At 40.5% G+C, this 15,224-nt stretch overlaps 1 protein-coding gene across 1 annotated transcript; it reads right to left on the minus strand.

Annotated features, from left to right (window-relative positions):
- Positions 1-462: 462 nt before the first annotated feature.
- On the minus strand, positions 463-1,581 carry LOC133730530 (uncharacterized). The gene is made up of 2 exons (XM_062158104.1): positions 721-1,581; positions 463-486 (listed from the first exon to the last, which is right to left on the minus strand). Exons 1-2 carry the CDS (start codon positions 1,579-1,581, stop codon positions 463-465), a joined length of 885 nt encoding a protein of 294 aa, XP_062014088.1.
- Positions 1,582-15,224: the final 13,643 nt, after the last annotated feature.

The raw sequence follows: 15,224 nt of genomic DNA on the forward strand, positions 1-15,224 counted from the left end.
CTAATATCGCAATTCAAATGCACCATACCATCCCACTTGGAGATAATCCAAACATCTCACCTGTTTCAATCACAAACCAATGCAACAACAATTCTGCACAACTACAGCACTATGCACAACCACCTAAGAGTCCAAAGTCCTGTCCTCACAATATCTGCATCGATATATCATCTATTGCAACACTCTCATTGCTAAATTTAAAATGACATTTCATTTCAAATCAATCGATAAACTCTAGGTCTTGCCATAGTCAACTATTTGCGAAATCACAATAAGCATTCCAACCATCTCCAAACACAACAAAATGAGATTCAGCCTCAGCCAAACGACTCATCAATTGTCACATAGTATTGCACATACAAACAAAGTTGTAAAAGACTTCTCTATTACAAAAATGAAAAATGCATCATGCAACCTACCACATAAAACAGTACTTTACAAAAGGAAGCCACACACAAAAGTCTAACTATAGACATCAGGCAAAGCCTGTCACAGCACACAAAGGAATTAGGTTCTCCACTATCACACTTCGCCTTAGCAAGAAAAGTCTTAAGGCCGATAAGACACCTCCATTCCCTACACTTTGCTAAAATTAGCATCCAAAGGCTACTGTCCCCGCTAATTTCCCTGTCTCCTACCCTGCTGCTGGGTACAATCCCTTGAGAAATGCCCTGTCCGGCCACAAGTAAAACATGCCAAGTTCTTCGGTTTCGTACAAACCCTAGCAGTATGGCCAACCTCCTTACAGTTGTAACATCTCAGAGGTGCTTCTTGCCCAACAGGTGCAGCCGCTTCCCTAACAGGTGCAGCCCTAGCAGGTACAGCCCTAGCAGGTGCAGCCGCTTCCCTAGCTGGCGCCTGCTGATGAGTCCTGCGTCTCTTCCAGAACCCACCCTGAGCATCTGTCCCTTCACTGCCCTCAGCAGTTGCCTTTCCCTTCCTTTGGGAGTCCCTCTCAGCTGACTCCTGCTCCTGAAAAATCAGGTTTTCCTGCTCAATGGCCATAGCCTTAGCGAAAATGAGCTCCATCGTCTTCAGTTCCAAAACAGCGACATCACGCCGGATCGAAGCATTCAGTCCCCACTGAAACTTCATGGCTAAGCTCTCAGCATCCATTTGCCTCACAAAGCGATACAACCTTGAGAACTCAGCCTCATAATCCCTCACACTCTTAGTCCCTTGGACTAACGAGACAAATTCCCTTTCCAACTGCTCCCTCACTGAAGGCGGAAAGTACTTCTTCCTGAACAGTTCCACAAACTCATTCCAGGTCATGGTGGACACATCCATAACCCTCTGTGTGCCGCTCCACCACACCCGTGCATCGCCTTGGAGCATAAATGTGGCAATCTTCCTCTTCTCAACGTCGTCACAAACGACCATCTCGAAGTAGGTCCTCATGTTCTCGATCCATTGATCTGCCAACATGTGATCCGTTCCTCCCTGGAATGGAACTCCTCCCAACCTCGAAATCTCCTTTGCCAACTTCGACAAACGAGTGGGATCAGCAGCATTCACAACCTCCACAACAGGTGGAACAGGCAGCTCAACATTCGATGCCTCAATATCATTCTCAAACATCTCCTCAACAGGAGGAGGAATCCTGCCCCTACCTCGGGCTCTACCCCTGCCTCTGGGTCTACCTCGACCCCTAGCTCTGCCTCCTTGTGAATCCATCACCTAAAGAGCATAGCAACACGTCGTTAACACCTATATAACTCTCAACACAAGCACAAGTCAATGCTAAAAAAAAGCAACCACGACATGACGTCAGAGGATACAATTTTCACTCCCTACGTCAATCCCGAGTTAAATCTAAAGGTGCTCATTCCTCAAAAGACTATAACTCCTAGAAGCTACCTTAAGCTCCTACACTTACTCACTGAGCCAACACTACCCTGAAGACTCACATTCCAACGCCAACTGCATACCCAATGACTATATCAATACCGAAGAGCATCGGATGGGGATCCGCTGCAGACGGGCCATCACTCGAGAAGTATTGATTGTCACCAAATATGCACCTTACGCTCTGATACCAATCTGTCACGCCCCTGATTTTTAACACAATTAAAAATCGATATATAACCCCATAATTATACATGCGTGAACGTTCAGCCATCAATACCAAATACCTGGAAAACTTTTTCCCTTTATACAACATACATATTGATGCCCTGAACCCACTATGTCAATATTGACCCGCCCACAGAGTCATATATTACATAAGCTTACGAATTAAATTGTCCACAACAAGATAAAACGCAAAAGCTCCTCAGAGTATACTACATAGCGGAAGTCATAACATTGGCAAGGCCAATCAAGTTTGCTTCCTACCTGTTCTGTTGCCAACAAGCTACCTCGGCTTCAGCCCCGATTATCCTACCCTGCAGGATTAACCCCTACACCGTTGGAATGGTGCACCGGGTTGTCACACAACAAACCCGGTAAGCTTTTGCAAGCCCGTATGAGTAACTCGAAACAACTCACACCAAATCACAACCACAACCACACTTAAAAAAATCAAATTAAGTAAAATCAATAATCCCTGCATTGAAACTTAGTTCAGGAGATCACATCAAAACAACAATCCAAAAAGCAGTAATCCCTGCATATAACTTATTTCAGGAGATTACATTAAAACAATCGATTCAAAAAGCAATAATCCCTGCATATAACTTAGTTCAGGAGATTACATTAAAACAATCGATAAAATCATAGTAATCCCTGCATAGAAATTTAGTTCAGGAGATTACATTAAAACAAACAATCTCAGTTTAAACATTATTCTCAAAACAACTCACACTTGAATTCTATTAAAATAACATAGAAAGCAACTCACACCTTGATTTCTATCAATCGTACCATAACGTACCATAGAAAACAACTCACACTTGAATTCTATCAAAATAACATAGAAAGCAACTCACACCTTGATTTCTATCAATCGTACCATAACGTACCAAAACGTACCAATTCGTACCAAGTCGTTAATAAGGAAAACAACTTACACCTTGTCCCCTTAAAAACCGTTAATAAGGAAGCAACTCACACTTTATTCCCTAAAAACACGTAATGTCATGAGTTATCAATAACCAATTCCCGTTACCCCATGAATTACCTAGATGGCAGACAGACTAGAGCTCTAACTGAACGTAACCACTCGTCCGGCCAAAGACGTGATTACCTGATATTCTGCCCAAGGTCATAGACCTTCGTTCCTCGGGCCGCACAGTCCCTTGGAGCAAATCATTAAAACAGTCGCACAAGACTCAAAAACATTACACATATCTTACGCTTTTCAAAACAATCGAAATCGACATTTCCATAATCATTGTTTTCTGAAAAGCCACAAAACAATAAAAAGCATCATTTCATGCATATTGTTTTCATACACAAATCTCAACGCTTTTCAAAACAAATCGAATCAACAATTCCAAGTCATTTGTTTTCCAAAAGCCACAACCCAAAACAATAAAACGCATCATTCATGCCTATTGTTTTCATAAATCCACAACCCACTAAAACATATAATTTGCAGTTAAATCAATAACTCACAAAACGATAAGGTGTTCCGTTCCAAAATGAACCTTGTGAGATTACTCACCTCGAAACTCCCGCTGCGTCTTCTATACAGAACCGAACCAAAACTATCACCAACAACTCGTCCAATTCACCTTTAGAAGCACCTAATCACCAATGACCTCAAATCAGTAACGATTCACAAAAGATTTAAGTCCGAAACCTCTGTTTTGAACTAAAATCCCCAAAGTGGTGCCAATCGTGGCAAAACCACATCCGAGACCTCCCAAAGTCTCCGGAATACGTCCATGATCGATGTGACCAAACCACATGTCGACCGGACGCTCAAATCCTCACGGATCGAATAAATCGATCGGTATGAAACTGCAAAAATCATAACAATTCCATACGAACTCCAAAATTTGCATATTATATATCGAAACGCTCGTATCAACGAGTAGAACATATATAATACCACAAACAGTTCCTTAAGTGGCCGGAACACCGCCAGAACGCCACCACAGACGGTGGAGCACCGCCACCGGCCAAAACTCATTATTTCACAAAACTCCCAACATCAAAAAGCTTCATCTAAGCATGCTTGTGGATTCTCATAACTAGCTCGAAGTCAGAAAACAAGCTTAAGGGATCGAAAACTACCTCACAAGTCGTGAACAGTAATCCCAACTGAGTTGATCGAAGTTTCACGTGAATCGATCCAAACAAACACCAAGGATCGATCGGCGAGGCTGCTCTGAGCTCAACCAAGAAAACTCGAAGCCTTGCCGACGTCGGAATAGGGATTTCCGGTCGGGTCCGAAAACTCCAATCTGCACCGCCTTCTATCGCCGTCACCACCGAGAATCGGCGCTAGAGAACACCACAGGGAGGAGCGCACGGAGGAGACGAACTGATCTGGAAAGTCTCGTCGCCGGAAAAGTCGGGTCGGATCGACCGGGTCCGGGTCGGGTCAGCCGGATATCTTCGATTCTGAAGGTAGCAGCCGAGAGAAAAGAGAGAGAAAGGAAATGGTTTTTCCGGAAAAGGAAACTTATGAAAATAGTAAGTTTCTCCTTCGGGAAACTTCTATTTATACCAAAATGGAAATTCCTTCCAATGGCCATAACTTTCTCATACTAATTCCGATTTCCGCGTTCCACATATCCACGAACTCGTATCGACGCGCTCTACAACTTTCGTGAAGGAAGTTTTCGGAGAATCCCAACGTATCAAAAGTCAACCTTAGCAACCCCCCTAAAGTCATACTTTTCGAATAATTATTCGCCCGAAACACTTCCGCTCCATCCACGAGCCACGAAACCGTCCAATAACCACAATCTAAATTCCGGAAAATCCTCGGAAAATAAATACGAATTTCCGGGGCATCACAGAATTATAATCAACTAGACTTCGTTTAAGGTTTGGTTGGAGGATGAGCTTTGAGTGGGAAACAGTGGTTTTTGTTCAAGTAAATCAAAAATATGTGTCTGGCCCAAACTCTAGGTTACTTGACCTAGTCGGCGAAGCTAGCTGTAACAAAGTTGATATTTGAAATCGGATAAAGAGAGAAAAAGATTTCTATTGGGACCTCCAAATTTGCTCATTTGACCTCTATATCTTATAAATTAATGAATTACATATATATCCTCTTGTAAAATGACAATTATAGACAATGAATTATAATCAACTAGACTTCGTTCAAGGTTTGGTTGGAGGATGAGCTTTGAGTGGGAGACGGTGGTTTTTGTTTAAGTAAATCCAGAATATGTGTCTGGCCCAAACTCTAGGTTACTTGACCTAGTTGTAATAGGATTATGAATTAGAGATATTCTCGGAGATATTCATAGATATCCGATTAATTGTACGATTATTTTTCCTTGTACAACTCTGATTCTATGTCTTGTAATCCTCTATATAAAGAGGGCCCTATTATCAATGAAAGCACGACTCAATTCTCTCCCAATTTTGGTTTTCCTTAAACACGTTATCAGCACAAAGCCCTAACCCTGAAACCCTAAATTCATAGCCTTCAAACCCTAGCCACCACCGCCGCATATATTGAAGCCCTCAATCCCAGGATTCCAGAACGGCAGCGGAACCACCAGAACCGGCCGGAAAACCACCGAACTGGCCAAGAAAAAAAAAAGGGATCCCTGCATAGGTTCACCACATTTCGGACCTCCAATTGCTACCAAATTTTACCACCAGCAGCGTCTCGATCCCAGGATCCAAGAACGGAAACAGAACTCCAAAAACCGGTTGAAAAGCCGCTGAACCAACTTGCAGAAAAATAGGCAGAAGAAAGAAGAAAAAAAAAAAAAAGGAAAAGAAGGTAGCCCAGAAACCCAAGCCCAGAGGCCCACTGCCGCGTCATCAGCGGACCCCACTGCCACGTCGGCAGCGGACCCCACTGCCACGTCAGCACGGACCCACTGCCATTTCGGCAGCAGATCCCACTGCCACGTCAGCTCCGACGATATTTTTCCGGTGACTTTTTCCGACTAAATTCTGGCGATTTTTCCGGCAATTTTCTACACTTTTCAAGGTATGTTTTAAAGGTTCCTTTAGTTCCCGTTTTTGGAGTTTTTATTGTTTTTCTCTTCTTTTTCTCGGGGACTTGCAACCTCCCTTCTTCTACCCCCCTTTCTTCATCATAGGGGAGACCTAATTAAGCCGAACTGTGGGGGTTCGTGCTCACTCCAAGCTTGGAGCTTGTTGAGATCTCCAAACTTAGAGTTTGTAGAGAATTTATGGTCGACCACTTACGTCATTGTTTCGATCTAATCCAATATCTCTTGGAATTGAGTTTCTTGGAAGCGATTACGCTCATAAATTTTATATGCTTTCGTGGTAGCTTTTTCCGCTCCGAAACTAACCCTTTTTCTTGTTCTCTTTCAGGATGAGTAACCTGAACAAATTGGATTTTGCTCCATTGGGAACAACTGGCTCTGGATATCACAGGTGGGTTCGTGATGTCCGCTAGCATCTCAAGGCCGATGGAATCCTGGATACGATTCTCGAGCCTACCCCAGACGTGCTAACTGTTGAGCAAGCTCAAGCTTTGGAAGCAAATAGAGCAGCCTTAGAGGCAAATAAGGCGAAAGCCAACATCCTAATGACTCATCATATGGATGATTCGCTCCAGTACGAGTGTATGAATGAATAAGACCCCAGAAGGCTGTGGGTCTCACTCGAAGAAAGATTTGGCAACGTCCGTGACTCCCTGCTTCCTGACCTAGAAGTAAGATGGCATAGCCTCCGCTTTTGTGATTTCAAGTCAGTTCTTGACTACAACTCGGAAGCACTTCGCATTAAATCCTTAATGGAATTCTGTGGTAAAGAGATCACATATGCGATATTGATTGAAAAGACTCTCTCTACCTTCCCCGTCTCTGCATTGATGGTTGCTAAGAACTATCGAATAGATGTTACTGCAGGACGAATTACAAGGTTTCATGAGCTCATTGGAGCTATGAATGTCGCTGAAAAGTATGACAACATCCTTGTGAAGAACTATAATTCGAGATCCGTGGAAACAGAGCATATTCCGGAATCCAATTATAGTCGCGCTCCTAAGAGAGGGCGCCAAGAGCGAAATCCTAATCTTAGGGATACTTCTGGACATTCTGGTCCATATAATCGCTCTACTTGGGAAGGTAACCTCCAAACTAGGTGAACACGGAACCGAAGAGGTAAACGTGGAAAGAGAGAGGGAGGCAACGCCTCTGGCCATGTTGGTGGTGCCACCAACACTAAGAGCCATCTAAATGACGCTTTTAAAGCGCCTCAATCAATGGAGTCTGAGCAAAGAGATGTATGTTCTCGATGTGGAGTATCCGGTCATTGGGCACACATTTGTAGAGCTCGTGAAGAAATTGTCACCGCCTACAAAGCATATTGTGAAGCAAGAGAAGGTCACTATGTGGAACAAGAAGATCAAGAAGATGATCTAGAGTGAAGGGTTGAAGACTACAAATTTGGCTGGGATCAATAGATCACCAATTCTGTTTAAGTCTTTATTTTTCTAAGAGATGTAATAGGCAATTGCCATATACTTTGTAGTAAATGCCATTGGTTTAGTTTTTCTTCACATAGGTTCATCCAAAATGAGTATGATGTCTAGGAAGGTTTTGAGATAAGTGGTACTTAAGCGAGCTTTGCTCCACCGACATCTCTCTACTCACCTGGTCATATTTATTTTGGAGTTACCGAAAGAAGTCAAACGACTACCTTTGTTTGTCATTACCTAGCATTTGGATTAGATTCTCCTAATGGTTAAGAGACAATGATGTACTTTGTTGGCTTATGAATAAAATTTCGAGTTCTTTTCATTGTGACTCCATTTTGATTCTAAGCATATTACTTTGTGACTACGATGGCTGGGCCATCTGTATTAATTCAAGGACATGGAATAGCCCAAGTTCCCCTTGCCAAATGGCACATTGATTACTGTCATATAAACTCTCTACGCTCATAGGGCAAATCACACCTATGAATAGCCAATGGATTCCATGCGAAAACGCATGTAGAGAACGGAAATGAGTTCCTTTGCAATGCCTCTAACAATCGCGAACAAAGGCGCATCTTAGAGAAGTTTATGTGTCTCTCTAGTGGACTCTATGTCACTATTCGAGCTATTAAATCTAATAAAGTTATGAGAGAAGATCTCTTGGATTTAGACACATATTGGCTTTGTCACGACAGGATATATAGCTCATCCTAGTCATGATATGATGATCCGTCTACTAAAGACTTCACATGGACATCCTTTCTCTAGAGCGAAACGAAGCATGAATCAAAAGTTGATTCCTGGACTAAGTGTGACCGCCGCCGCTGCCTCTGGCACCGCCACCGTCCACCACCAGTCTATGCTGGCACAGTCCCTATCCATGACGCCATGGATGACGTCCATCATGGTGATGGCACCCTAGGTGATGCTGCAATCACCAACTTTGCTTCAAATAGCATTTCATACGCTCAGGCCCAACCACAATCCTCATTGGTTGCTTCTAAAGCCTCTCACTTGTTTATAAAGCCTTTTCCTTAGGGAAATTAGGACTGAGACCATCCTATGCAAAGGATTTGAAAATATTCATTATGTTCTTACATAGAATCCATGGGGATTCTGTGGACTGATTCAACCAACCTGCGGACGTTTAAATATCTCATGATGTTGGTTGACACGCAAACACGCTGGTCACGTATTGTGCCATTGTCCACCTGTAAATGCTGCTTATACTACACTCCTAGCACATATCATATGACAACGGGCTCACTCCCCGGATCATCCTATTCAGTCAATTGGACTTGACAATGCTAGAGAGTTTACATCGAAGACTTTTGATTGTTATTTGGGACTGATGTTGGACATCACATCCCCATGAACACACCCAAATGGTCTCGCAGAAATGACTACGATGGTAGTCAAGACGTTGATAATGCGTACCAATCTCCTTATATCCACTAGGGGTGATGCAATATCGTATGCAGCTATGTTAATTAGTCTACGACCCACCGCCACTCATTCTACCTCTGTGTTATAGCTAGTGATTGGGTACAAGTATCGTACTTACGCATATTTGAGTGTGCCATTTATGTGCCAATTGCGCTGCCACAACGCTCTATGATGGGTCCTTACAGACGAATGAGGAACTACGTTGGATTTGAGACTCCAACAATCGTCCGCCACTTAATGCCCTTGCAAGGCAATCTCCTTATCACTAGATTTGCGGGTTGTCACTTTGATGAGACAGTCTTCCCGTCGTTAGGGGGAGATAAGAACACGGATGTTCAACAGGAACGACATGAATTGTTGTGGCTTGTCCCCACTATGTCTCATCTCGATCCCTGTTAAAGTGACGAGATCACACATCTGCTGCAAATATGCCTGCAAGAAGGGCGTCCCTACGAGAGGACGTAGCGCCACCCTACACGGAGGTAGGTATGGCGCCAAAGCCAAAGAGAGTGGCACTCTGGTGTTATAGGCTATGGCCCCAGCTAGGATGCGTGGGAGGCCCGTGGGTTCGAATAATACTTTGGCACAACTCAATCCTTTGATCATCAAGACTCAAAATCCGTCTCATGAGTATCTTCCGGATTATGGTTATCGTTGGGGGAAGCCTCAACGTCAGAACCTATTCCTGAGAATATAGAGCTCTTTGAAAATTACACTAGTGTACATGAGACGTAGGATAGAAACTCCATCATAATTGATGATGTAGTTGCACATTTCGTTGTGCATGAGTTTGTTGAGTCTGATGATATCGATCCACACTCCGTTGATGAATGAATGTCAACGTAGAGAAATTTGGCCTAAATGGAAAGATGTGATCCAGGTTAAGTTGAATTTTCTAACGAAGAGGAAGGTTTTCGAGCCAGTGATGCCAACACCTCCTGACATAAAACCTATTGACTAATGGGTCTTCGTTAGAAAGCGTGATGAGAAAAAGAGATGGCAATCTCGCCTTATGGCGCAAGGCTTCTCACAAAACGCCCTGGAATCTACTACGATGAGACATATTCTCTCGTAATGGATGTCACTGCACTCCACTACCCTTTCAGTTTGGTAGTTTCCTAATAACTGAACATGCAGCTTATGAATGTGGTCACTACGTATCTCTATGGGGATCTAGATACAGAATATACATGGAGGTTCATGATGGACTTCATTTACCCAAGTCAAGTGGCTCTAGACTACGAAGCGCGTTTACAATAAGGTTGAAACGCTCACTAAAGTGACTACTTGATTGGGAAGGGATATGCCCACGCGTTTCCATAACAAGTTTTGGATTCTATCGCGGTTCATGTTGGACATGATCTTCATTAGAAGCCCTTAAAGAGTTAAGGGAAACCGTTGAACACTTGAAATCCGAGTCTGAGATGAACGATTTTGGGAGAACACGATTATGCCTTGGTTTGGAACTTGAGCACCATGTTGATAGATGCTTAGGCATTTTGACAAGGTCAAGCCTTCAAGCATCCCCATGATCATTCGTAGTCTTGATCCTGAAAAGGATCATCTTCGTCTGAATGATGATGACGAAGATGTGCTAGAGGCAGAAGTGCCTTCCTTAAGTACAATAGGCGCATTATTGTACTTACCCCAATGCACAAGACCGGACATCTCATATGTTGTGAACTTGTTAGCTAGGTATAGCTGTACGCCAACGCGACGCCATTGGATTGGTGGAAAAAGATATATTTCAGTACTTGAGATGTACGATTGTTATGGGCTTGTTCTATCCCTACAGAGAGATGATGGATTCGGACCCATCACACACCAGGAACGCCGCCAACAGTGGCCTGCGTCCATTATCCCCATCCCAAAACGACATGTGTTTTGGAAGGTTTTGCTGATATTGGGTATCTCTCTGACCCATACAAAGGTCATTCCCAAACTGGTTAAGTGTTCACCATGGGTAAAGACCGTGATATCTTGGAGGTCTATAGAATAGACCTTAGTCGCTATATCTTCGAATCATGCAGAGATTATTGCTCTTCACGAAGTAGTTCGTGAATGTTTATGGATTGGATCCATAATTACGCATGTTCGAACAATTGTGGTTTGAAGTCTACCACCAATGAGCCTACAAGCATTTAGAATAATGCTACTTGTTTTGAACAAATGAAGCAAGGCTACATCAAAAGCGACAACACCAAGCATAATCAGCAACAACAGACTCTTCTCAAGATCAAAGTGAACTAGGTTCAATCTGAGGACAGTGTAGCAGATAGGGGTGGGCATTTTATACCGAAAATGCGGTTACCAACTCGAACCGCACCGAAAAAACGGTTCGGCAACCACACTGAACTAAAATGGTGTCGTTTTATGATCACACCGCACTGAACCGTATAAAAGCGGTTCGGTTGCGGTTTCGAGTCATAAACCGCCCGATTTAAACTGACCCACACCGAATTTATTTTAATTACATTTTATTTATTTATTATTTCTCTATTGATGGAAATGTTGGTTTTCAATATATAAGAAATCCATTTTTGATTAGGTTTTCAGATTGTAATAAGTTGCTATATATGTTTGCTTGATCATTGATATATATATATATATATATATATATATACTAGTTTTTTGCTCACATGCTCTGCATGTGCAAAATTTTTATAAGGACTAATTTCAGTTTACCCCCCTGAGGTTAGGGGTCGTCAACATGTTAGTCCCTCTAGTTTCAATTTAATCAGTAACACCCTTGTACTCTCCAAATTCATCAGCCGTGTCCAATTTTTGGATTTCCGTCCAAATTGGACGTTAAATCTGTTATGTGGGCCCCTTTCAGGGAGCAAAATTGTAATTTTGAGCTCCAAATTATGTAAAAATAAAAAATAAAATAAAATTATGTTTCCTTTTTTTTTTTATATATATATATTTTTTTTTTATAATTTTGTCTTCAACCTATACACCACAAGTTATAATAGGTTTATAAAAATACAAAAAATACTCTAGGTGTTTCTTCGTTTTTCTTTTCTCCTATTTCTTCATTTTTTTATTTTATTTTTTATTTTTATAAATTTTGGCTTCAACCTATACACCACAAGTTATAATAGGTTTATAAAAACAAAAAAAAATACTCTAGGTGGTTAAAAAGCCGCTCGCTGGTCTACGATATTTGTGATATATCTCCGATAAAGCGAAAAATTTTAGGATATATTTGTAAAATATATCTATAAAATATAATAGGTTTATAAAGTGAAGAATAATAGGATATATCCCCAATAAAGTGAAGAAATATCTGTAAAATATGATTAAAAAAATAAATACAGATATTTCTTCACTTTATTGGGGATATATCCTAAAATTCTTCGCTCGTTGGTCTACGATATTTGTGGTATATCTCCGATAAAGTGAAGAATTTTAGGATATATCCCCAATAAAATGAAGAAATATCTGTATTTATTTTTTTAATCATATTTTACATATAATTAGTCAACTGATGACGACCCCTAACCTCAGGGGGGTAAACTGAAATTAGTCATTTTTATAATTATTATATTGAGAAAAAATAAAAGTTATTTGAGAAAAAAGAAAGTGGGAAGTTATCTGAATTGTGGGTGGTTATTGACTTATTGGGTAGTTAACTATTTGAAAATTATTTATTTTATTTTTTATATGATTTTTAATTTTGCTATTTACCATACTACCACTCAATTATTAAAAATTATTTAAAATTAATATAAGGTATAAGGATTTTATTGTCTTTTCACTCCCACTTGGCTAACAACACCTCTTCTCTTAATAATAGTATAGATATATATCTGTGTGTATGTGTGTGTAATAAGTTGCTATGGTCTTTCTGCAAGTTGCTTGATATTTGGGTGACATTTGCCGATTTGTGTGGACTCTAAATGCATTCAAAATTTATTTATCCCTTACTGAAATTATTAGGTAAAAATAAGCCTGATTTTGGCCCTCTCTTTCTAGTTGAAATTAATAAATCCCTCCAAACCGAAACCGACCCGCACCGCACTGAAAAATGGTGTAACCGATATAATCGGTTCAACCCTTTTGTAATGCAGTTGCGGTTTGATATATAGGCCAACCGAAAAAAGCGGTTTGGTTGCGGTTTGGGCCTCAAACCGAACCGAACCGCACCGCGCCCACCCCTAGTAGCAGACTTGCTCACTTAGTCATTGCCTAAATTCCACTTTTGAGAAATATGTTGGTAGCATCGTTTGCGGAAGTTATCCGAACTCCCATGACCATAGTCATTAGGGGGAGATGCAGACATCAGGGGGAGATGTCTACATGTATGGTCTCAAAACGTGAAGGGTGGTGTTGTGCTCTTTTTCCCTTTCGATCGAGGTTATTTTTGTCCCACAAGGTTTTTAATGAGGCAACGAGAGGAGCACCACGTTGAGGCGACACAAGAGAGAGTGTTCAAGTAAATCCAGAATATGTGTCTAGCCCAAACTCTAGATTACTTGACCTAGTTGTAATAGGGCTATGAATTAGAGATATTCTCGGAGATATTCATAGATATCCGATTAATTGTACGATTATATTTTCTTGTACAACTCTGATTCTATGTCTTGTAATCCTCTATATAAAGAGACCCCTATTATCAATGAAAGCACGACTCAATTCTCTCCCAATTTTGGTTTTCCTTAAACAATTTTTTTTTTTTTTGTGTTCTTAGTTTTTTTTTTATATCAATTTCTGTAACCTTTCATTTTTGAAACATAGAAATCATGTCTAACCATTTGATTTATGACTGCTTGATCAATTTCTGTGTTATGACCGTTTGATTCATGATTTAAAGTTCTAGAAATTTATTTTGGGCATGTTTTAGGTTTGCATGCAAAAAAGAACAAAATAATAATAATAATAAGGAATGGAGGTGTAGTTAGTGAATTAGAGGTATAATGAGTATTTTATTTTTTTGTATGTGAATAATATAACTAAGGTTATTTGAGGAATTCAAAAGGAGGTTTAGTGAGCAAATATTTGTATTTAAAAGCACAAAGGAGGTGTAAAGAGTATGAGAGGTCAAATGAGCAAATTTGGAGGTCTCAATAGAAACTCTCAAGAGAGAAAGGATGACGAATTAGGAATAAGGTTTGAATAGCACAATGGTTGTAGAGGATGAAAGTTTTTCTCTCCTAAATTTGTGTTCTTCAATTCAATTGATCGAGCCATGAAATAAGTAACAAATTAGTGCGTGACACCATACGACAATGCACTGTATTTTTTGAGTCAACATATCTAGAACAAACTAATTACTTATTTGGTGAGAAATTTTAGTTTTGTGTTCTTGATGTTTAAAAGTCATTTTTTTTTTAATCGAGATCACACGGTTCCTCAAAGGCTTCCTAGGCCCAGAGACTAATCTGTGCCGGGGGATCATGTTAGATTGAGATTTAACTCCAATCAGCGTCGGCGGGATACGAACCCGGGTGTGGGGGTTCCACACCTGGAGGCTCTTACCAACTTGATCACATGTGGTGGTTGTTTGAAAGTCATTTATGGTTTTTTAGACTTGGTTTGTATGAAATTCAACAAAGATGAGGAAAACGGATATCAGGATACTGTGATGACATGAGCCTTAATTTGATCCCGTAATTAAGATGCCCTTTCTATACGTAATGTAGAGCACCCTATAATCACCATCACTGGCGTCAACTTGTCTAGCACTATTACTGAGGTATTGCCTTGGTCTTATCAACCTCGATCAATCCTCAATATTGTGCTCACTATCATGGTCTAATAGTATAAGTATTTCTTTATAATTCATTTTATCACCTTGAACTTTATGCCTAAAATTATCTGTGCCCTCGAACTTTTAATTTAATCACATATGCCCTTATACTCTCTAATATGATCAATCATAATCATTAGTAAACTAATTCCTCAATTTCTTCATAAATTAGTGACAATGCATGCCCACTTAGGGTCAATTTTTAGCCTTGATCATGTAAATAGTGTGTTTCTTGCATGATTAAAGGCAAAAAACTAGTTTGAGTGGACAACAATATATGAATAAATTGATAGATTAGTGAAAGATTGGCCATAATTGATCAAATTTGAGAGTACAAGTGTCACACCCTGAACTTCAAATAAAGAAATTCAAATCCGAAGCGCGAAAACTTAACCAAATGCCCGAAATACTTAGAAACTTTTTCAAATAAATCTGAGCAACAACAAAACGTCAATAAAGACTCGAACACTTAAGTCAAATATCACATCAACAAAT

Source organism: Rosa rugosa, chromosome 2 (genome assembly GCF_958449725.1).
Source record: "Rosa rugosa chromosome 2, drRosRugo1.1, whole genome shotgun sequence".
Lineage (NCBI taxonomy): Eukaryota > Viridiplantae > Streptophyta > Magnoliopsida > Rosales > Rosaceae > Rosa > Rosa rugosa.

What these genes read in the sequence shown, in the direction of transcription:
- LOC133730530 (XM_062158104.1), bottom strand. Translation starts at nt 1,581, where the DNA reads ATGTTTGAGAATGATATTGAGGCATCGAATGTTGAGCTGCCTGTTCCA. An exon ending in AGGTTGGCCATACTGCTAGG is followed by an intron (nt 487 to 720) that starts GTTTGTACGAAA and finishes GTGCTGTGACAG; the next exon opens with GCTTTGCCTGATGTCTATAG.